At 45.7% G+C, this 24,331-nt stretch overlaps 1 protein-coding gene across 8 annotated transcripts in view; it reads left to right on the top strand.

The window, feature by feature from the left end:
* Positions 1-24,331, top strand: part of ADGRG2 (adhesion G protein-coupled receptor G2) — a 224,355-nt gene that overhangs the window by 124,997 nt on the left and 75,027 nt on the right. For all 8 annotated transcript variants that reach the window (XM_029603355.1, XM_029603356.1, XM_029603357.1 and 5 more), the window contains 7 exons: positions 1,717-1,773; positions 3,106-3,164; positions 6,283-6,344; positions 11,230-11,266; positions 11,389-11,417; positions 13,334-13,446; positions 16,698-16,764. In XM_029603355.1, coding sequence (XP_029459215.1) covers positions 1,717-1,773; positions 3,106-3,164; positions 6,283-6,344; positions 11,230-11,266; positions 11,389-11,417; positions 13,334-13,446; positions 16,698-16,764 — 424 coding nt within the window. The remainder of the gene's footprint in view (positions 1-1,716; positions 1,774-3,105; positions 3,165-6,282; positions 6,345-11,229; positions 11,267-11,388; positions 11,418-13,333; positions 13,447-16,697; positions 16,765-24,331) is intronic.

Here is a 24,331-nt window from a genome sequence, read left to right as displayed (position 1 = left end):
AGTTGGAAAAGCACATACCGAGATATAGTGCAAATGCAGTTCTTCTTTACAGGGAATTATTAACTGCTCCCGATATATAGAGTTACTGATATGGCCTATATTTCCTGAACTTTTTTTTTAAGCTAGAAACTGAGGCCGTCCCATGAAAGACCTCAAAGGTCTTAGTGCCTATCTTGAATAAAATTCTTGTTTCCACAGGAAGCCAATGTATTATTTTAAGACCCAGGTAGAATCCTAACTGCTATATTCGGAATAATCCAACTATTTCAGAGACGTTTGAGGAAAGCCTGTTAAAATGTGATTACAGTAAACTATCCTGGACATTCTAAGAACAAGTGCAATCTTTGCAAATCTAAAAATGAAAAGTTGAAGTTGACAAATCAATGATCTAGTTGTAGCAACTACATGTTCCTTCAAGGCTGAGGGGAGATATAATAAAGATTTACTTAATAATGAGTGGAATGGAATGAGTAAATGTTAATCAGTTGTTTACTCTTTCAAAAAGTACAACGACCAGGGGACACACAATGAAGTTACTAGGTAATACATTTCAAATTAATAAGAGAAAATATTTTTTTTACTTAATATATAATTAAGCTCTGGAATTCGTTGCCAGAGGATGAGATGAAAACTATGGGGTAGATTTTCAAAAAGTATGTGCGCACATCATGTTAAAAAATTCCAGGTCAGCCAGCGCAAAGGGGAGTATAATTTTGCAAATATGAGCGGTGACACATCGGAGCCTTTCCTAGTTCCCTCCTATTCCGCTTCAATTAAGGATGCGCACACATACTCCAATTAAGGAACTTCCCAACCCCTTCCCCTAACCTCCCTTCCCCTTCCCCTACCCTGTCTTCCCCCTATCCCTATCCTAGCTACCCCTAGTGCATGATACTTGATGTTCAAATCATCTAACCCCTTTTTTCCATCCAGTCACTTCTCTGTAAATGCTATACCTGGGAACTTTTGAGTTTTGATCATCCTGAGATTTAGTGTGGATTGGGGAGGGGGGGGGGTGCATGCACCAACTTTTTCTCTTCCACTCCCTTCCACTCCTTTCTTCCCCATACTGTCTCATGCAACTATTCTCCCTCTATCTCTCCCCATCCAAGGATGACCACCAGAACAATCCCCTCTATCCCCAAGCTCTATCCCAGCACTCCTCCCTTCCCTAGCCATAGGCTTCTGCCAAGGAATCTCATTCAGCAGAAAACAGCCCTTTGCTTCTTGCTCCAGCCCTTCCCCTGTCAGATAGCCTGCAGGAAAGGGGCTGGGTAAGACAGAGCCTGGAGCAGGCAGAGCACAGAAAAGAGACACTGTGTTCACTAATCCAGCCCCTTCCCTTCTCTCTTGCAGGGAACAGGAAGGGAGAGGAGAATTTGGAATAGACAGAGCAGAACAAACCAGAGAAGAGTTACTCTGCTCTTTAGTCCAGCCCCTTCCATCTGGTTTTTCCCCCTTCTGGGCAGCAGGAGCAGCAGCTGTCATCACAGCCATCTTGCAGTGGTGCCTATGGCCCAGGCCACATTGACCACAGAGCAGTTATGGCTCTGTGGATAAGAATGGGTAAAAATGTAAAGAAAGACTAGAAAATGCTACAACTATAGAACTAGTAACACTAGGTCACTGTGTGGAAGAACTTCAGTTTTGTTTAGAGTCAGATATGTTGGGATGAGATGACTCTGAAACTGAAAATGACCCTCTTTTTCTTTCCAGGAACAACACAATCCAATGATAAAGTATGCAACATATCAACCGTCTGTAATTATTCTTGTAAGTGCTCTCTTTCTGTGCTAGAGCTAGCCTGGGAGACTATTGATAATTACTAACCACATGATGAGGTCATTTTTCAAAGGATTTGAGTGCAGAACTTTGGGAGTCAGGCCCATTTGAAAATTTGCTATGGCTGAGCTCCTAAATTTAGACTCCTAGTTTCACTAGGCACCTAAATTTAGGATCCTAAAAAGAAGTCTCCACAGGGGTTCAGCTAGGCTGAGAAAACAACGTTATGGACTTCTCACTGATTGTCAGCACCAGACACCCAACTTAGGAGCCTAAAACCTATCCGGCTAATTGGCGCTGAACATTGGGTCCTCAAATTCTACTTGCTGTAGGAAAGAAGGGATAGGGGTGATATGATAGAAACATTCAAATACTTGTCAAGCTTCAATAAAGTTCATAAAGATGAAATTTTCCATAGAAAAGGACATTCTAGGATAAGGGGTTGATATATGAAGTTACAGAGAGAGAGTCAAAGGAAACCCAAGAAAATGCTTCTTTACTGAGAGGGTGGTAGATATTGGACATGTGGTAACAGATATAAAAAGAGGTTGAATTAGCACAAGCTGAAACTTGGCAGCAGAAGTGTCAATCATCAAGGCTTCTATGAATTGAAATTAATCCCCTTTCTGTGTGCGACACCAACACTTGCAGACTTAAAAACACATTCAGATCTTTGCAGTTGGTGTATGATTTGCCACATAAGCAGTTGCAAGAACCTTTATATAAAGGTGAAATTCTTCTGTAAACACCTCATTCCATCAAGCATTATATCAAAATCATCTTTGGTTTAATACGGATTTAAGAGATCTTTGAGGGATCAGACATTGTGACTGCTTTCTCCGTTCACGCCACCTCCCCCATCCTCTTGTTTACTTCAGGACAGGAGGAAGGAGGGTGTGGGGAGCAATAGAAGAAGGTACCCTGTAGGCTGTTTGTGAAGGGAGGGACTAGAGCAGAAGAGCTGAGACTGAAGGCAGGCAGGCACCCTGCAGCTTTCTTCAAAAGATCTAAGTGAGAGGTGTGACATTTTTCAGCAATGTTGATTAGGTGGCAGGTTGTCAAATATGCAGCATCAGGCTAATTAAGTGGTTTCTCCTGCAGAGATATAACAAATAACACCATTAGACTGAAAATATACTGAAAAAAGAAAAGGGGGATATAAGAGTGTTTCTCAGAACATGTTATTGAACTATTGGAAATGTTCAGTTCTACATAGGATAACGGTAGTTTATTCTATTTAATACACTGCCTTTCCATGTCACAGATTAAAGTGATATCCATTGATCTACAACTATCCTCACAATATTTATTTTTTTTTTACAGTTCTTTATTTTGTAAATTTGACTATTCAAGTCAAAAATTGCTCGGATGCTGTAAGCAGTGTAAGTGTTGACGTTTGTTTTCACTAAGTCCAATCTGTTTTGTTAAACCTCTGATGTCAGGGCCTGTAGACACTGAGCTCATGTTTGCTAACGCATTTTTCCAGGGCAGGCTAAAAAGCCCCCATTAACCTCATCAAAGCACTAATTGTGGAAATCATTTCCAAATAAATCATCAAGATCCTAATTCTTCCTGTCAGCAACTTAGTTTGCATCTAGGGACTCGTTTTATAACAGGCTGTTACTCACCCAAGTTGTCTAGATTTTCAAAGCAAGCTTAGAGGTGTAAAGTCCGCTTTGGAAGTTAACCCAGCAAAACTACCTGAATACTATTCCACCTGCCATTTGGTGTGCGTTGTTTTGTCCAGAGAAGTTTACGAGTGCCCATTTTAAAATCAGAAAGTATTGCTAATAAGTGCCAACCCTTGCCCAGTCTTCATCCCCGTGGAATGCCTCTCTCCTGTGCACCTAAAAGTGCATGCCCGTTGGCCACGCAGTTCTCTTGCAGTCCATGTCTGCGGGTAACGCACTGCTTTGTAAATGACCCTCCCTGAGTAGACATAGAATTCTCTTTTCCCCACCCATCCCTATCCCCATCCTCCATGGACTCACATGCTGTTCTGGAATTCCAATCAGGCCTATCCAGTACCGAGCGGTAGGAAGAGCTGCGTTAGTGCCTACGGCACCCGCGGTTACCGCCCGCACAGTGCAGCTCACCTACCGCTCGATCCTGAAGCCTAATTATATGCAAATGTAAGCCGCGTCCGAAAAGCCTTAGGCCCGCGCAACCCAGGACACTGGATAGAGCGCCTATACAGGATCCTGGGTGCGCGGGCCTAAGGCTTCACGCCACGCTGGTATCTGTCATTTCAAATGGAAATGACAGATACCAGAAGTCGGGACTGCCAGTTCCCCCTCCCTTCCTCCCGAAGCAGGGCGCAAAAAGCAGCCTTGCTCCGGAAGGAGGGGAGAAGAGACAGCGGCGAAGCTTTCCCCCAGCCCGAACCCGATCCAGACCCCCAACCGGACCGCTGTCCGCGGGTGGAAGGGGTTACCCGGGGAATTTAGGACGCGGTAGAACTAGGTTAAAGGGGATTCGGGATCGCAGGAAGGGCTAACGTGGCCGGAACGTGAGTTAGAAGCGGCTTAGGAGCAGGGTAAACACGGCCGCACTTTCAGCCCGATCCAGTAAAGTCCGTGGGAGAGCGGACTAACGCCCGCTCTCCCGGCGCACGCACCGGCCCCTCGCCGGTGCGAGCGATCCAGTATTTAAATTAGGCGACGCGGTGCAAACGAGGAAAAGGAGGCGCTAGGGACACTAGCGCGTCCCTAGCGCCTCCTTTTGGCCTGGAGCGGCGGCTGTCAGCGGGTTTGACAGCCGACGCTCAATTTTGCCGGCGTCGAAACTCGAGCCCGCTGACAGCCACGGGCTAGGAAACCGGACGCCGGCAAAATTGAGCGTCCGGTTTTCGGCCCGACAGCCGCGGGCCAAATTCAAAATTTTTTTTTTTTTTTTTTACTTTTTTTTACTTTTGGGGACCTCCGACTTAATATCGCTATGATATTAAGTCGGAGGGTGCACAGAAAAGCAGTTTTTACTGCTTTTCTGTGCACTTCCCTGGCACCGGAAGAAATTAGCGCCGACCTTTGGGCGGCGCTAATTTCTTAGAGTAAAATGTGCGGCTTGGCTACACATTTTACTTACTGGATCGCTCGGGAATACCTAATAGGGCCATCAACATGCATTTGCATGTTGAGGGCGCTATTAGGTGCCGCGGGTGGGCCGCGTGTTTTCCTCCCCTTACTGAATAAGGGGTAAGGGAAAACACGCGTCCAGAGCAAGGTGACAGTGCGCTCCGACGGAGCACACTTTACTGGATCGACCTGTTTACAGGATAGGCCTGATTGTGAGCCAGAGATTAATGAGGATGATAAATAGGTGATGCCTTTGTCTCTGGAGAGGGGGGGGGGGCGTTGCCATGTCACTCAGACTGCAGCTGAAATGAATTATGAAGTCTCAGCCTCCTACCTACAAAAAGCCAAGTCAGTTCTTACTTCACAAAATCATCACAAGTTCACCTCACATGGGTTTATTTTGCCCTGGTTAGGACACTGACATTTTTTCTGCCAATTTTGCTCTGTCTTTTTTTCCCTTTTCCCCATTTCCTTTGCTCCCCTAACCCTTCTGGAAGGTTCCCCTGACTGAGGATTGAAGGGACTTATCTTTAAATCTTCTCACAGTCAAAGCCCTGGATTAGCATAGGATTCATACCAAGTCTGGATTGGTGGGGAGGTGGGAGCAGGATTGGCCATGGGGATTTTTGCATCCCCATTCCACCACCACTGATTTTGTCACTGCTAGTAAGACATCACTACACTAGTCCATTTCATAGAGAAAAGAAGCAGAACTCTGCTGCATCATTATCATCATCATCACATGGTAACTGGCAGAGGACCACGTTTTGAAAATGTAAAACACCTGACACATAAAAATCCCTTTAGATTGCAAACTCAGACCTTGATGATGGTGTTTACCAAGGCAAGCGTAAAACTTGTGCTAACTCAGTCATCCTCCCGCGGGACCCATAAAATGTCAAATCAGGGACCCAAAGGGAAGAAGGCTTGTGAGACTGCAGTGTCTTGTCTGTGTGGCCCTCCCCGCCCTCAAATAATTTTTGTGTTTAGCGTCCTGCCTAGACCAAATTTTCAGTACTCGTCAGCGGGGTGCAAGGGGATTCTGGCAAAAGTATTTTCTTTGCATCCCACTTGTACACGTGGACCTGTGCACGGCCTGGAAAATAGGGGCTCCCTGTTAGTTCTGTTTGGAACTTCTCGTTTCCAGCTTCAGTTTTTTTCCCCCCCTTGTTTTTAACCTTCTGCCCATCTGCTACTGAGGGCCTACCTGGGCAACTTCAGCCTCCTTCACTGGTCGGGTGCTGTGGAGGGGGGGGAGGTCTACTTCCTTCCTACACGGAGGGGCTTGAACGCATCGCTTCCACAGTGTGTCCAAGCTCTGCTGCCTCCCATCAGAGTGCAGAATCGAACGCATTGCGAGTTGAGCCACAGGGCTGGCCGAAGGATACTGGTTTGTTCATTAACCTTTTTTTTATTTCTCTGACAGCTCAATCTAGTGTTCCAAGATTTTGCTGTGCCCCCTGATAATCAAGGAATTTACCAATCAAAGTGAGTACTATAATAGGCTCTTAAAAATATTCTAATGATATTAAATTTTGATCTGATTTTAAATAAATACCTGAGCAAACCCCTTAAAGCAGTGGAAAGTATATTTGCTTTCTTAGTAGGCCTTATAAGATTAGTTACTTAGATAGGTTTATAGTTTTCTCTACTGATATTTAAGCAGTGCTACAACATTATTAATAGTTACGCGTGGTATTTTCATTTCCATATAAAAGTGATTATATTATAATATTTTCTGTTCTAACTAAGGGACAGATGTACTAAAGATGTTTTTCCATGTTATCTCTATGAGAAAAATGCTTGATATTCTTTCCCTAAATCTGGGAAATGCTGCCTAGTTTTACCCTGTAAAAAATATTCCACAGAAAAAGTGGAAGAGAAAGCAAAATTAAATATAAACAGAGCTGGGGGGTCTTGGGATTTTGCCCCATCCTCATCCTTAACTTAGAAGCAAAGCACTCCCAGCACTTATTGCCTGCATGATCTGTTCTGCAGAACTTCTTTTTCGGAAGCGTCAGGAAATTAAATCCCTGGAGAGAAGGAAGGCTATTTTCAAAGGTATTTCAGGCCTTTTACAAAATTGCCTGTCCAATATGTGGGGAAACTTATGTATGTAGGACCTGTGCATGTGTTAAGTTTACCCAGACTGAGTGGAAGTATTCCTGGGGGTGGAGTTGGGGAGGGGTTTGCACTTATGCGCATACTTTTGCATTTTCAAAAGCAGGCGTGTCAGTGTTCCCCAAATTGTCTAACTTGAGGGGCTAGATGTGGTGCAATACTTTTCAAAGTGGATGTACATGCGCAAGTCAGCTTTGAAAACCAGTGAAACGTGTGTGCTGTTTGAGAATTACTCCCAGCATGTATTATTTCAAAATTATGGAAGCAATATTATTTGCAGTCACCCTGGTTTTTGCCGGCTCTATAGGACAGTTTTCAAAGCCATATACTGTACCTGGGTAGAATGGCTTGCCTGAAAAGTGCCCTTCTCAAATGCACACATGGGCTTCCCTAGAGTTTGCAAGACTTCCTTAGTCCATGAGAGGCCACATCTGGCTTCTCTGGAGTGCTCATGGCTTCCTTAGACTATATGAGGCTTTCCTAGAGTATCCATGGTTTTTCTAGAGTGTGCGAAGCTTCCTTAGAGTAAGTGTGGATTTCCTAGACCAGTGGTTCTCAACCTTTTTCCCATCGTGACACATCTGATAGACCACACTCACATCTGTGAAACACTGCTCGTTACAATTCATGGCGGAAATAAAAAATAAAGGCCAAGTATTATTTTTATTGTTAAAATAACACAAGGGAAAGTTGAGTACTCTGTCTGAACAGACATTGCATAAATAGTAAACATCCCATACCAAAACAGCACCAATTTCCAGCACTCAAACAGTAACCACCTTACAAGGCAATACTGAAAATATTACACCAGACCTTAAATCTCCAATTCTCCTCCTATTAGGAGAATGGAACAAACCAGGCTGCTATAGAGTCCTACACAGAAACTACACGCCAGCAGAATACCTCTCCTCAGTCACATGTTCAGACCTTCACCTAACAAAAAATAAAGAGACCATATAGCATATGTTGCGCACCCCATCCGCGCTCGGCCCGTGCACGGGCCTGCCCACCTCTACATCTCCTCTGCAGGTCCCAGGTCGGTCTCTCCAGCAGCAGCCGCAAACTACTCCAGGCCTCGGCGTCCCGCGGCGGCGGTTGCCAGGCCTTCCTCAGTGCGCCAGGCCTCATGGCGGGGCTTGGTGTCCTCCATGGCGTCAGCCCCGCCCCTAGGCGCGCGGACTGACCGGTCCCTTGTAGGGCCAGGGGCGGGTCCAAGCTCCGCGGCGTGCCCTGATTGAAAGCAGTACAAGAGGAAGAGCCCGCCTGAACTTCCTTGCCTTGGCAATCGGGTCGACACCGTGTGTGTACTAGTTTGCCTCCTTGTCTCATCACCTGTTCCAGTCTTGTTCCAGCGTCTGTCTGTTCCTGCGTTCCCCCAGGTAGTACCTTTTGGACTGTCTCTCTGGTATTGACCTCTGCCTACCCCTTGACCACGTCTGATCTCTGGAACCTGACCCCTGCTTTGACTGACTACTCTCGGACTGATCCTTGGAACTTAACCCCTGCTTTGACTGACTACTCTTGGAGTGATCTTTGGAAATTGACCTCTGCTACTACTGACCACACCTCCTGGATTCTGGCCCTGCTCCTAGCCTTGTCATCGCAGACACTGTACTGGCCTTCCTTTATTTTATTTATTTATTTAGAATTTTTTATATACCGACAACCGTTTGCACATCGTATCAGTTTACAAATAACTTGTAACTTTTCGGCAGTGCCTTTACATGGAACAATAACTATGAGCACAGGAACTAACAAACTAACAAGGAAACAGAGTAACTATTTACAAGATTCAATGGTGTATTGTCCATAAACTGATTAGGGATATAGTCCATAAACTGATTAAGGAGCTGGGTAGGCAGAAGAAAAATTACAGGATTTGCGATCAAACAATAGGGTAGCAGATGTAGGTTTCAATGAAGGTTTTAGCAGAGGTGGGGGGGGGGGGAGAGAAGAGAGGAATGAGCAGTTTAACGAAGTGTTAGCACGAGGGGAAGTAGAAGCACATTGTACAAGGTTATACAAAGGAAAAGTACTATACACAGCTCAGGGAGTCGTCAGGAAGGTGGTTATCGTAGGAAGGGTAGGCCTGTAGGAACAGCCAGGTTTTTAGCTTTTTTTTTAATTTGGGTGTAGAGGTTTCGGTGCATAAGTCTGGGGGCATGGAATTCCATAGGGTGGGGCCAGCCAGGGAAAAGGCTCTGTTCATTGTGGAGATAAGTTTAGTAGATTTGATAGAGGGGATACGGAGTGTTCCTTGGAGGGCAGAACGAGTTGGTCTGGTGATTCCTCAGGCCTCCAGTCCAGACATCGACCACGCACCCTTGATCCTGGTGGGCACACCTTTGAACTTCCTTCCTTTCTGGGAGACCCTGCGAGGCCCAACTAAGTCCAAACGGCTCAGGTCACCAAGGGCTCCACCCGGGGGGAACCACGGGCTTCCAATGATGAAGCTCCAGCTAGCCTCTGTCTCCTCCTGTGCTCCGCCTCCTGGTGGCAGGTGCTTCTGGGTCTAACTAGGGAGCCGCCCTACACAGCTCCAGAACAAGGGTCCAACTCCAAGCGCAACAGGTTGCCAAAGTCATGGACTCGGCGGAGTCTCCCACCACCTGGGCCCTACCGGGTCTGGCCGCAACTGTCCAAGAGCATCGACAAGCCTCAGAATCATTCGCATCTTCGGTTGAAGAGCTTCATTCCCAGTTGCGAGATACAGCTCTGGCCAATCCCGTGGGCCTGTCGGCCTCCCTGCTACCCAGAGCATCATTGGCTCAACAGCACCTCCTCGATTCAATGGGGATCCATGCCTGCAGTTGGTGCAGTGGGGTTCAAATGCCAGAAGACCCTGTCTACGACAAATATCTCCAGTGGTAACCATCTTAAAGTCCACCACCCTTACCAGGTTGCCAACCCAGTAAGCCGAATTTGAGGACGTCTTCTCGAAGCAGAAGGCAGACATGTTACCTCCATTGTGCACGTATGTATGTAAATGTACTGAGAGAAGACCTCTCATGTATGTAAATGTACAAATGGCTGTGTGCTTGATGTTTGTATATTGTCTGCTGGTTTATAAAATAAAGAATTTTAAAAAATGAAAAGGAGATCCTATGGCCGTATTCAGGCTGGGAAGTAAAACGGCCCATGTACAGGTGTTTTCCTACTGTCCATGCGCTATTTTGCTGCCACAGCCGCCACTGCATCAATGGCAGATGCAAAGTATGTGAGGGTTCAATTCCCCTGCCCTCTCCCCATCTCCAGGACAGGCTTTGCAGCCCGTGGATAAAAGCACATGTAGTGCTTCAACCAAGCCCATTCTGTTACCCACTGACAGGTCGGGCAATCTTTAAAATCCCCTCCCCCCCCCCCCCCCGCCCATTCCCTTTTATTTTGGTGTCAAAATATTTTATTGGAAAAGAGAAATTTTCATTCAGTGCAAACACAGGATTAAAGAACAAAAAAAAATAATCTTATAGCACAATATAACGCAAAAATCGCTGCAAGCAGGAGGGCTATATCAGTGAAACAAAAGCAACAGGGCCTGCTACTCAGCCTGGGATGAACTGGCCATTCTAGAGGTGCCTACGGGTGGAGAGCAGTTCAATCGGGTCTGTTTAAGCTCCTGTGATGCCGCCATAAGCGATTCCCCTTTCAGATTTCTCTAAAGCAGACAGGATGAGCGAGACCCATGACAGCACTGGGGTATATACCAAGTGGCCTTTGTGAGAGGAGGGGTGGGGGAAGAGATAGTTATTGCCTGTTCAGTTTAGTATTATGATTTGATATTTATTCTGTTGTTTTTGATGCTTTGCTATTTGATGTGTATGTTATGTATTTATATATGCTGTTGCTTTGATACTCTTGCTATATTGGAGTGTTATGTTGTAAGCCCCTCTGGGTCCTTATTTTTTGGAAGATGTGGTGATTTATAAATGAAAATTAAACTGAAGTGAAATAACACTCTAAGAATCAAAAACAAATGGAAAATAGCCAGAAAGCCAATCCCAATCACAAGAAACCTTCAAACCCAACTTAAAATGGCCATTTCCATTGGGTTGGTTTGTTTTTTTTTACCTGTGGAAAGGGCTTTGGATATTGCCGACTGCACTCCTAGGTTTCAGAAACCTGGGGAATTGCCGTAGGTTACGGCGAACAGATTCGTGCTGTCAATGACAACCTAATTCGCATTTCACCTGTACATTGTGAAAAGTGTCATCACGATAATGACGCCCTGTCTGTAAACCCTCTTCTCTTCCAGTTCCTCGTCCAACAGTTCCTTCACGCCAGTGCATCAGGTGAGCAGGGTCCCCACGCTGTGTGTGGTAATTATGAACCTGTGGAGAAAGGACCCTTCCGGGTCTGGGATTCTGTCTTTTAGCTTGCCTAAGTCAGTGACGTCCATCTGTTTTTGTTGCAGAGTGACTGCATTGAAAACAAGAGCATCAGGTATGCTTTGTTTCTGTCTCTGATTAAAAAAGGAGTTTAATTCTAGAAAGCCAATTGCACAGTTATTAGTTTTGTCTGATATAAAAGCTATCACATGCAACATGGCTGCTGGCCCTTATTTCTATGCAATACAAAGAAGATTGAAAGCATGACCTGAGATTCTGCTGTAACTGTTTAAGAGAGGGGGGCAGGGAGCTGTGACCCCCCCCCCCCCAAATTCCACACCACTCCCTGCCCTGGCAACCAACGCCGCTGCCACTGCTGCTGCCCCTGCCCTAGTCCCCTCACTCACCCTCCACGTTGAAAGAGTAGGAGTATCGTGGCCTTGCAATGTCTCTGGCTGCTTCCTTCTCCTCGGCTGGCAGCATTTGAATGAGTCATCAGGCACCATACAGCCAAGGAGAAGGAAGTGGCCCAAGGTACTGATAAGGCCATGATCCTCCTACTTTCACAGCAGACCTGAAGAACCTATGTGGGTAGACCTAAAGAAAACCACAGCGGCACAATTATGAAGTGCCCAGGGGGTCCCCATCCTCCGCGGGTTGAAGAAAACTGCAGTACACGCACACACATATGCTTTCTCTCTCTCTCTTACACACAATCACACACACATATGCTTTCTCTCTCTCTCTTACACACAATCACACACACATATGCTGCCTCTCCCACACACATACACATACACACACATGCTCTCTGTCTCTCTCTTTCTCTCACATGCAGTCACACACACACATGCTCACACTCTCTCTCTCCCACATGCAATCACACATACACACACCACACGCTTTCTCTCGCTCCCACATGCAATCCCACACAGACTTAGAGATACATAGGCTATTACCCGCTCATCCACACACAGGCAGACACCCACTCACACAGACTTACAACCACACCCACTGGCTCAGACATACGCCCACAGGCTGCACATACACACTTAGGGCCTGGGCTTCTTCAGTCACCAGCAGGGTGGGGTTTGCTGGTGGTCACCGCCATCTTCCCGCTCTCTTCTGGTCCTGTGGGATGGGCTCTGCGGAGGCCTACCAGGCCTCTCTTAGTTTTCAGCCATCAGCAGGATGAGGTCTGCCGGTGGCCACCGGGTGCTCCATTTCTCATTTATTGCCGTGGGATGATAGACTTCCCAGCAACCCGTCGGGTCATAGAATGGGCAGCAGCAGAATTCGCGTTTAAACAAATGTCATCTCCTGCTGCCATGGGGCCAGCCTGAGCTGCGACTCCTGCTGGTGGGGGGCGGGAGGGGGGCGGGGGAGAAGGGGTGTATTGCCATCCCGTAGCGACTCTTATGCAGCTCAAGGCTGCCTGCATCTGTGGCTGTGGCGGCCGGAGTTTCTGCTTAGCTGCTGTTCAGTAGTATACCAGCACTGCCATGTCACAAAAAAAGCCATAGGTTGCTAACCCCTGCCCTTATGAATGAGACAGCTTTGCACGTATATTGCTTCAGTAGTTTGCAAATATTCATTAGGGTTATCCAGAAAACCCAAATGGATTGTTGTCCACGAGGCCTGGAAGGTTAACTACCCCTGGTTCTACATTTTGAAATAAACCACATTTTGTTTATCTCAATTAGTCTTTAACAGTTACTTGTAACAAAGTGGAAATGTTCAATTTTGGTTTTTTTTAATAAAATGAAAGTTGATGTGTTTCCCCTCCCTCTCACTTTGCCTTCCATGTTACTGTCCAGTCTGTAAATTGCTGCTGTAAATTTCAATGGCACCTCCAATACAAGGAAAGAAAACTAATGAATGCTTTTCTGTATCCGTCATGACTGAATGACAGGAAAAACACCGGTTAAAAAAAAAAAAGAAGTGATTACCGCAGTATGGTGAAATAAATGAGCTAAAATGGCAAATTCTAAAAATTGGTTAAAAGGTTTTTCTTTTTCTTTCATTCTGTAGCATAATAAATTACACAGACCTTGTGCATCTGAAACCCAATACGGGCATATGTCGCTTCATCAGATCAATCGAAGCCGACTACAATATAAGAACCCAGGAAATAAAACCCATTGGTAAGTATCATCCACTCGGAGCTGGAAGTATTTTTATTTTCTGTTCTGTAAATTAACCAAATCAGCACAAGAGGTCATGGAAGAGCTGCATCTATTTTTTTTTTTTTAATTGTGTTTTTCTTAAACTTTGTATTTACTAGCGTTGCACATATTTACCGCCAGCTTATACATTTCTTCTATGGCAAGAGGGAATGCATTCCCTCTTGCCATAGAAGAAGTAGGGATGTGCAGCCATTTGAAACAAATCTAAAAAAAATGCAATGAATAAGGCTTTTTTTGGGGGGGGTTTGTTCCAAATGGAATGAACCGAAAATGGTCTCTCATAAAAATACCCCAAATTTTCAGGTATTTTTGTATTTGTGGTATAAAAATAAATAAATGGGCCTCCCAGGGTTTGAGCCTGTGTGGTTGGAACTCCACAAACCTCTCTGACTTCACATGGTCCAAAATATTAATCTGGGCCAGCCCGGAGACTACCCCCCCCCCCCCCTGTTACAGTGTGCTGGGGACAGAGAGCTCCCATCTTGGCCCCCACTTATCCCCTTCCTGGATCCTGTATAAAAAAAAAAAAAAGAGGAGGATCAGGACCAGCGCTTCCATGAGGAGAACTAGGTGGTCATAGGAAGGTGGCAAAAAGCAGCTGCGTGGAGCCGTGAGTGGAGCCCACCCCACTCGCGGCTGAAGATCAGTTCTGGCAGAGCCCATCCCACCCACGGCAGAGGACTGAGAGAGGTCTGGGAGAGTCGCGAATGGCGCCCATCCAGCTTGCAGCCAAAGATTTAAAAGAAAGGACCAGGAGTGGAGCTCATCCCATCTGCCGCAGAAGACAGTGTCACAGATGGCTCTGCTGGATACAAGGCGAGGTATGGTTTCTTGGCAGGGGAAGAACTAGGAGGCAAGGCGTCCAAGAGCAGGACCGAAGACCAGGACTGGAAATGGAGCAGGAAAGCAGGTGACCCGAGATCTGGGCGTCATAGTGAATAACACATTGAAATCGTCGGTTCAGTGTGCTGCGGCAGACAAAAAAGCAAACAGAATGTTGGGAATTATTAGAAAGGGAATGGTGAATAAAACGGAAAATGTCATAATGCCTCTGAATCGCTCTATGGTGAGACCGCACCTTGAATACTGTGTACAATTCTGGTCGCCACATCTCAAAAAAGATATAATTGCGATGGAGAAGGTACAGAGAAGGGCGATCAAAATGATAAGGGGAATGGAACAGCTCCCCTATGAGGAAAGACTAAAGAGGTTAGGACTTTTCAGCTTGGAGAAGAGACGACTGACAGGGGATATGATAGAGATGTTTAAAATCATGAGCGGTCTAGAACGGGTAGATGTGAATCGGTTATTTACTCTTTCGGATAGTAGAAAGACTAGGGGGCACTCCATGAAGTTCACATGTGGCACATTTAAAACTAATCGGAGAAAGTTATTTTTCACTCAATGCACAATTTTGTATCTCTTTAAACTTTGCTTAGAATTGTGGCGCTGGCTCTTCTAGTCACAGAGGAGGTCATTTTGTAACAGCCTAGATAAGGAAGCTGCAAATATGCACATAAGTTATATCAGTTTACAAAGTGATCTTACACACGTAGGTTGGCTTTCAAATGTATCCTCTGAAGTGTCCACATACACCTGTTGATTTGTGACGAGGAAATACTTTTTTGATTTTTCATAAGCGTGCATGTAAAGGCAAGCCCCTCCCCCACCCCACCCCCCAGAAACGCTGCCGCACAGTCCGGGCACACGTATGCACAACAGGACGTGCCCATGTAACTTTACATGCACATATCAGGCAGGCATTTTATAGCGGGCCGCTTCCATGGGTAAGGCACTGTTGAAAATGGAAATGACTCATCCTTTAAGGGAGCCATCAGCCGTGCGAGACACCCTTTGTACAGAATAGCGAGCTGTGTAAAGTTCTTCCCTTGTAGCTGAATGAGTTCGGCCTTCCGTGCTTTAAAATAATGCAATGGAAAGCTCGTGCATGTTCACATTGCCTATCAGACAGAATTCCCGCCCTACGATATAACCATGGAGAAAAAGTCTTTTAGGATGTAAACGCACAAACTCAGACTGGGCCAAAGAACGGCATATTGGAATATTCCTCCATTGTGATGATCTGATTAGCTGAAGGTTCATATCCTCGTTACTGCTTTGGTGATTCTGGCTGCTTGCGGGAATAGCAGTCCTGTCTCACAGCCCAGATGTGACAACAATAGACCCTTCGAGGGCTGGGGTGAGCAGACAAGTATTGTACCATCATGTTTGAGTAGGTGTGGGATGCTCAAACTGTGTAAGGTTTTTCTTCATACAGGTATGCGTGGTGTTAAAATGTAGCGAGCGAGAATCATGAAGAATTGTCTAAAGGCCTTGTTAGGAGTTTTGCGTTCAGTTTTGGGGCCCTCTGCTTCAAGAAGGATGTCGAGATTATGGGAAACATCCAGAGGAGAGCACCAAAATGATAAACCCAACCATTTCCTTCAGCTCTTATTTAACCTGAATTAGAGAAGACCGATATCAGCTGTTCTCCAGCTTCTCTGGGAAAAGAATATGCAATGGGCTTATATTGCACAAGGAGGTATTTAAAGTGGACATTAGGAAGATGTTTTTCTAACTGTAAGGGGAATTAAACAGAGCAAGATGCTTAGGGAAATGGTGGAATCTCCATTGTAAGACTTTGAATGCAAATCAGTTAAACATCTGTTTCTTTCAAGCTTGACATAGGGGAGGAAGGGCTAGACACCTCTCCCGGCCCCATTTTTCCGTGATTCTGTTTTCCACGTGATCCTTTGCTGTTCTATTCTTTGTGTTAATGCTGGATGAAAGTATGAGCTTGGAATTAGATTGTGGTAAGAGTTTAGGGTTGCCAACTGGCTCCAGATTTTCAGGACAGGTTGATCCAGTCCTGATTTTACCCCATTGCATGCTGGGACTTATTCTGATTTCCCCATTGCATTCCTTAAGAAAATCAAGATTATAATTACCTGCATGCAGGGGAGTGAAACCAGGACTGGATCAATGTGTCCATTTTGAGCCAGTTGGCAACCCTACAAGAGTTGTGAATAGCCCGTGGACAAATTATGAACTTAAATCTTTGTGCTGATGGTCTAAGTGTTTGACTCTGAGCCCTTGAAGAGTCCACATTGCTAAGACTGGGAAAATGTGATGTACAGTACTAGATCTGAAGAAACGAGTCTCACCAGGTACTGAAGAGTACCTAATGATCTCTTACTTCCTTACTCTAGAACACTGCTGCTGCTCCAACCTTACTAAATGCCCTTCCACCCTGACGGACTTAAGCAATTACCGGTGGTGAGTAGAAACAAAATGTGCATTTTGCTTATTGGAAGAAGAATTGTTAACCTTTATCTGCTATTTATGGCTGGTAATCCCTCATCTTTGTGAAATCATGCCAATACTTTTGAAAAGAGTAACAAAATGGTGCTCACCAGATCCTCAGTCCTTCCTCCGCATCCTCAAAGGAGCAAATAGTCGCACAGTACCAACTCCAATTCGTTGGAGGAATGCAGGAAATCCAATGCAAAAAAGGCGGGGAGTGACATCTTTGGCTATGCAACAGTTTCTTCCGATGAAATACTCGGCTTTAAGGGCTCGATTCCTCACAGATTGTTTTGGCCTCCGTTATATCTCTCTATATTATACAACTATTAAGGGCTCAGAATGATCATTGAAGCATAATTGTGCATACACATTTTCCAATGCATGCATGAATTGGCAAATAGTGTGGGAGGGCGAGCTCAGCAGGAGAAACAAATGCTGAGCGGGAAAGACAAGAGAAACTGCTGGGCCAGAGGTAAATGCACGCTGCTGCGGTTTCACACACCCATAGAGTCAATGAGGGGCCATAGGAAATGCCTCCAGCAGCAGACAGAAGCAGGCAAACAAAACTTTCAAACTCCTACCAGAGATTGAAAACATCCTCCAAATCAGTGATGATATGTGGGGGAGTGGAGGTGCACTAGGCAGAGAACCAGCCTGCAAATAATTTGAGGCAGCTGCTCAGATGGTGAAGAGACTGGAGGAAGGAGAAAGGGAGAGGGCAGACAGAGTGTGCAAGAGGGAGGAAGAAAAGGTCAGGAAGTAGACAAGAGGATGACAAAGAGGGGAGTGCAATTACCCACACTTCTGCACTCGCCCCATACCCTTCTATGCCCCCCCCCCATGCACATCACTGGAAACCCTGTCAATTCACTCACCCCACTCCCTCCCCCACATACCTACTCACACCTTCACACGCCTACTCTGCTACTACGACTACTACTACTTAACATTTTTATAGTGCTACACAAGATACGCAGCGCTGTACAAGCATCCAAAAAGACAGTCCCTGCTCAGTAAAGCTTACAATTTAATGAGACAAACATACAGGACAAGAGACTTCATAAAGCAAGACAATGGTTAAAAAGACAAGAAAAGAAGAAAAAGTTAGTTAATACTAAAAGCAGGCAATCAGGCATAAGATTTAAAAGTAGTTTCAAAAAGGAGAGTCTTTAGATGGGATTTAAACACAGCGAGAGAGGGAGCAGACCTCGCAGCCAGGTGGAAAGCACGGAGTTGGCAACTGATAGTAGAAAAGAGAAAGGGCACTGATAGGAGTGACTTCTCCAACCAGCGAAGTGCACGAGAAGGGGTGCAGAGCGAGATAAGAGAGGAGAGGTAGTGAGGTACTACAGAGTGAAAACATTTGTAGGTGAGAAAGAGGAGCTTGAACTGTATTCGAGAGTGGATAGGGAGCCAATGCAGTGCTTTCAGAAGAGGGGTTATGTGAGCATAGAGGCTTTGCTGAAAAATAAGTCTTGCAGCTGAATGTAGGCAGGGACCGGGCAAGGGTATTAGGCATTAGGTGCCCTAGGCAAACATTCTGCCTTTCACCCTCCCCCCCCCCCCCCCCCCAACTAGGCATCGGCTCCAGCCTCAACCTAATTCACTCAAACAGGCCCCCTCTCTTACACACACTTAGGTTCCTTGTCTCATTCACATTGCACCCTTACACAGGCTCCCTTCCTCCCTCTCACTAATATCATTGTTCTTTCGTACAAACACAATCCCTCTCACTCACACTCACATAAACAAAGGCACTCTGCTCATGGCCCACTGAGCCTCTAGTCCTGTCAGCCGTGAGTGGGATGGGCTCTTCTCCCGGCCCCATATAGCTGCTATTTGCCACCCCTTAATGGCTAGTGCCCTAGGCAACCTCCTAGTTCGACTGTTGGGACGTGCCAGCCCTGAATGTAGGACAGATTACAATGGAGAGAGATGGCTTGCCGGGAGTCTGTGAGGAGCAGGCTGCAATGGTGTAAGCGGGAGGAGATGAGAGAGTGGATAAGAGTTCTTTTAGTGTGTTCAATGTTATAAAGAAAGAAACGACACATTTTAGCAGTGTTTTGGATATGCATAGAGAAGGAGAGAGAAGAGTTGAAGAGGACTCCAAGAACACTCACACCACCACCATATATTAACCATATAATACCTACCACACCTCCACCTGTACATTTTTGCAACACCCTTACACATCTACTAATCCTTAGCCATTCAACCCTGGAGCACCACACACCACCCACAGCACAAAAATCCTCAGAGCCACTCACACCACTGCAAACTATGTAACAACATTCACCTTTCACGCCCTGACTCACCCCTTTCCAGCAACACCACACACACCACCCACGCACGCACATACCCTTCATCTCCACACAACTCCACCTTCACCCTACCATCTACATCATGTGCACACAACCATAAACCCAGTTGCAATACTCACCCCCTGCACACCTACTCACTCCCATGCAACACCTCACACCTCCCACTCGACCTCCCACAGCACTGACACCACCTCCACCCACACACATCCCACATCTCCACCTTCATCCACACCACCACAATGGCCACACACCACCAATGCCCAGTCACACATTCACAACAAAGCCCCCATATAACACTGCCCCAAATACATATATACCCCCCCCCCCCCGACAAACCCCATCCACCAATCCTCTGTGCCACCACACTCCACTCCCACAGCCTCAAACCAAAGTGAGCAGTGCATCTGGTGCATACATTCACAGGAGAGGAGGACAGGGAGAGGAAATGGTGAGTGTGGAGGGCAGAATGGGTCAAAGTGGAGGATGTGGGGAGGGGGACGGGTGAAGCATGCACACACACAGACACCATGCCCCAGTCCTAGCATACTTATCACCATTATCTTCCATCCACCTACCCGCACAGCCCCTACATCAGCACCACCACCCACCCCATGCAAAGCCTACACCACTCCCTGCCTTCCCATCACTTCCCCCCCCCCACCTACATTGCACAGCCTCCCTCCTCCCCCTCCACACACACACACATTGGGGAAGGAAGGGAGAAAGTGGAGAGTGTGAGATGGAAAGAGTGCATATGTACACACACACACATAAAAACACACACACACACACACACACACACCACCCGCTCCTACCAGCCCCTTACACTATTACCACCCCCACCTTCACCTCACCTACACCATCACCAACTACATACAAATGGAGGAGGTGAGGGAGAAGAGTGCAGGGAGGGGGGAAACAGTACCCTCACCCACCTTATCTACACCACTTGCACCTCCCACACCGGTGGGATTGATGTGCGAATCGAGCAGGGGCGCAGCCTCTAGTTAACATACATAGTAACACGGCAGATTACAGCAGCTGGCCCTTCCCTTTACCTTTTTAAGCCTTTAGAATGAAAATTTATTTAAAAAAAATTGGATTAATAATTGTTATAAAAGGAGATATTGGGGAAAGAAAGATAATACTTCTCAGAGTGTGATGAAAAAAGATATTTGGAGCCTGCAGAAGGAGCCACCATAGAAGCTCTGTTTCCACTCTCTGCTCCTGCTCACAGACATTCAGTCACCCAGATACTCAGGTGCTCTTTATTTACATCCAGCAGCCTTCAAACATGAATATTATTTGCTCCTGTCCCGGGCTGGTGTAAGTGCAGGCCATAGCACTGCTGCAGCCACACAGCTCCAGTCACTTCGAAAAGACACAATTTTGCCACGCTTAAAACTTTGTAAATTTGTAGAGCAAATGGGAAAAGCTGCAGCAAACCCCCTTCCGTTACTTTATCACAGGCCTCAAAAATATGCAGTACCCTGTCCCTAATTTTATCCGTGAGTTAAAGCTGTCTGTGCAAAAGTTGCCTTTCCTGCTGGGGATTGCGGTGCTCGCCTTTTCAAATCATCTTGCCCTACCCCTTATGCCTACATTAGCCTTTATATATCACAAATAATGTAAATGATATTTCTTAACACCCTATGACTCTATGTTACAACTTCCCTCCCTACCGGCCCATATAAACATGCAGAACCAATCCAAAGCACGTAATTTAACCTGTACAATTTAACTATGTTTATAACGAATAACTATGTTTATAACGAATAAGATAAATATGTTAACAAGCGTATGAATTTTTGAACACTCTGTTAAACATCGAAACTTTGTAAACCGTTGTGATGGCGAAACCGAATGACGGTATATAAAACTCGATAAATAAATAAATACATACATAAATCATAGAAACCATCTCTCACCTTATTTTGAGCCTATTGCTACTTGCCTTCACAGCTTTACTTCCTCTGTCATGCACACACTCATTCAGCCCCACTTCACACACTCACACTTGCACTCCACATACTCTCTACGTGCATTCAAACATGTACATCTTTCGCCCACTCGTGCATACAGTAAGCATACATGGGCCTCTGGATCCCCAGTACTGTAAGCATAGTAAAAGACGTAAAGTGCTGGCATCATGCACTGCTACACTGGCAAGCAAGTCCCAGTTCTACTGATAGAACTAGTTAGCAGTACTAGATACAGTTATTTCTGAAGCGCTCAAGCTAAAACAGCCGTGTGCTGACAATTGTCACAAGGATGTGGCCAAGTAACTATGGCGTTACCCAGCTAGATTGCCTGGGGTGAAAACTGCACCTCATTTATACAGTTCCTTTCACACTGGAAATACTTCTAACAGGGTGAAAAAGAGACATTCCCAGGGGAGCGTTTAGGTTGGGGGGGGGGGGGTGAACATTCAAAGAACTGACTTTTCTTTGCCCACAGAAACGGGAACTGTAAAAGTACACGGGTACATTTGTACCTGCATATGTATAAACAAATTTTATACTCATGTAGTTTCTCTTTGAAAATTTGCTATAAGTCACACAAGTATAAAAGTGCACCTGGGTGGGCTACTGAGAACTGCTTCCATGAAACTCACACTCCACCTTCACACCATACACAAAACACCAAGTCACTCACAGATGCGGGTCCTGGATTCTGCCATAATGCCAATATATAAAGACAGAGCCTCTTGCATGCGTAGTCTTGATACTCAGGATGGTGTTCTGTTCTGTAGGTGCAGAAAAGAATGAGATGTGTCCTCCTGGTTTGTTAATAGGTGATAATATGTGTCTCTTTTGCCCTGGCTACTAAGTCCATTCCTATCTCCAACTGTGCTACCTTAAGATCCATTGCTCTTCCTGGGCAGTTACTGACGCATGCTTTTGGGCTCCTGAAAATCCAGTTTTACTGTGTGAACTGCATTGAAAGCTTTCTGCTGCTGAGTCCTCCTCTTTTCACTCAAGTACTGAAAGGGTGCTTTTTAAATATACATTTTAAATATACAAATAGGAAATAGAGATTCTGTGGTGCTGAGCGGATTTTGCAACAGTAATCAAATTCTGTGGCAATTGCTGCACTTTCAGAAGTCACAGAGAACTAGAAACCTAAACATCATAATAACAAAATATATTGTCTCTGGTTTGGTATTTAATGGAGAAGGCAGGGATCACACTCAGTACCAAGTCCTTGCGCAGTTCCAGCAGCCCAGGGACATAGATTCTCTGAAAGGTGGGAGAGAGTAGACCTCCAGGACCTGAGGTACAAGGCAAACCTTTTCAGTGGGTGTAAATGAATGGATGTAAGCACCAAATAAGCAGACTGGACTCTCTGCATGGGTGTTCCTAGTTACACTCTACTGTAGCGGATATTCAGTGGCAATCATTTGGCACTATGCATACTTGTTCCTTGTTGCATCCATGTTCCAGCTTATTTTTGCAAACTGCTCTTTACCTGCAATGTGATCCCTAAGATATCCTATCCTCCAGAGCTTGGGAAAGAAAGGCTCCAAGGGTGGAAAAGGGTCCCCTGCTTAAATTTGTTTTTTTTCAGTCCCAAATCATAAACAAAAATACCCGGTACTTAAGGTCATAGATGTTCTCCGTTACTTGCAAGCTTCCCAGTTTTCAAGCTGCAGAGACTCCAGTGGGGATCTCCAGATAGAAATCCTCTTGCTCCCAATTTTCCTTTGCAGATGGCACACTGAAGCTTTCAAGGCAAAAGTCCCAATACTCAGCATAGCAGGGAAAATCCTCTTTCTTTCCCCACTGCTGGATAGGAAGGGTGGCAAAATCTCTCTCGCGAAACCAAAAAGCAAAACTACTCAAAAATGCTGAAACAGCTTCACTGGCACAGAGTCACCACTGTCCAACCACTGGGTGTGAGATGGATTTTAGCAGGTTTTCTCACTTCCTGTTTTTCCCGGGTTAGAGAATTTTTCCCTCCCTGAGCCATGACTTACGGGATCCCTGAAAAAAAAACCCCTCCAAAATAAAGTCCAAAAATCTCTTAAATAATTTCAAAACTTGAGTCAGCCTCAGCAGCCAGGCTGTGGTCTAGCAAGGACAATGTCTCCTTCCTCTTCCTGTGCAGCTAGGGATGTGAGGTCTAGCCTACCAGAAATGGTGGAACCTATACTCAATCTAGTGCTCACTAACGGGGATAATGTCTCTAATGTCCAGGTGGATGCCCACCTCAGCCCCAGTGATCATCAAACGGTATGGTTTGATATTGCAAATAGGATACAGAGAGGTCCTACGAAGACCCGAGTTTTGAATTTCAAAAATACAGACTTTGTCAAAATGGGGAAGTACCTGGAAGTTGAACTAGAAGACTGGGAGAAAATGAGAGAGCTGGAACAACAGTGGGCCAAGCTAGAAGGAGCAATTACAAAGGCAACAAATCTATATGTGAGAAAAGTAAACAAAAGTAGGAGAAATAAGAAACCAAACTGGTTGTCAAAGGATGTGGATGATAAAATAAAAACAAAGAGAACAGTGTTCAAGAAATATAAAGGATCCCAAAAAGAGGAACACAGGAAAGAATATCTGGTGAAACTGAGGGAGACAAAGAAAGAAATCAAGAAAACAAAAAGTCAGGTGGAAGAGAGGATTGCCAAAGAGGTAAAGTGAGGTGATAAAACATTTTTCAGATATATCAGAGAAAGGAGAAAGGCTCGAAGTGGGATAGGGAAATTGAAAGGTGACAAAGATCAATATGTGGAGAGAGACGAAGAAATGGCCAAAATATTAAACAAATACTTCAGTTCAGTGTTCACTAGAGAAGACCCTGGAGAAGGACCGTCGCTAGCAGAACTGGCAGAAGCACTAGGGAAACTAGGCAGGGTCCTAGGTCACCAGGGTCCGAGGGGCAGCAGCCACAGCAGCAAGAGAGAAGAGACAGCCGCTGCTGTGATGGCAGTAGTGGCAGCTCAGTAGCTGCCAGAAGGATATTTCACCGAGTGACCTGTCCATCACGCCACCCCCTTCTGGCTCGATTCAAACTAATTTGACTCGAGCCGGTAGTTGGGTCGGGTGAGGATGGACGGGTTGAAATATCCTGCTGCCAGCTGCTGAGCTGACACTAAGGCAGCGGCTGTCTCTTCTGTCTTGCTGCAACCAACGAACAACCTGTCCGTCCTCACACCCCTCCCCCCCCCCCGTCATGCAGCCAGTAGGGGGCTGCATGACGGGGGGGGGGGG

Source organism: Rhinatrema bivittatum, chromosome 5, assembly GCF_901001135.1.
Source record: "Rhinatrema bivittatum chromosome 5, aRhiBiv1.1, whole genome shotgun sequence".
Taxonomy (NCBI): domain Eukaryota; kingdom Metazoa; phylum Chordata; class Amphibia; order Gymnophiona; family Rhinatrematidae; genus Rhinatrema; species Rhinatrema bivittatum.
This window is presented reverse-complemented; position numbering and strand designations above follow the sequence as displayed.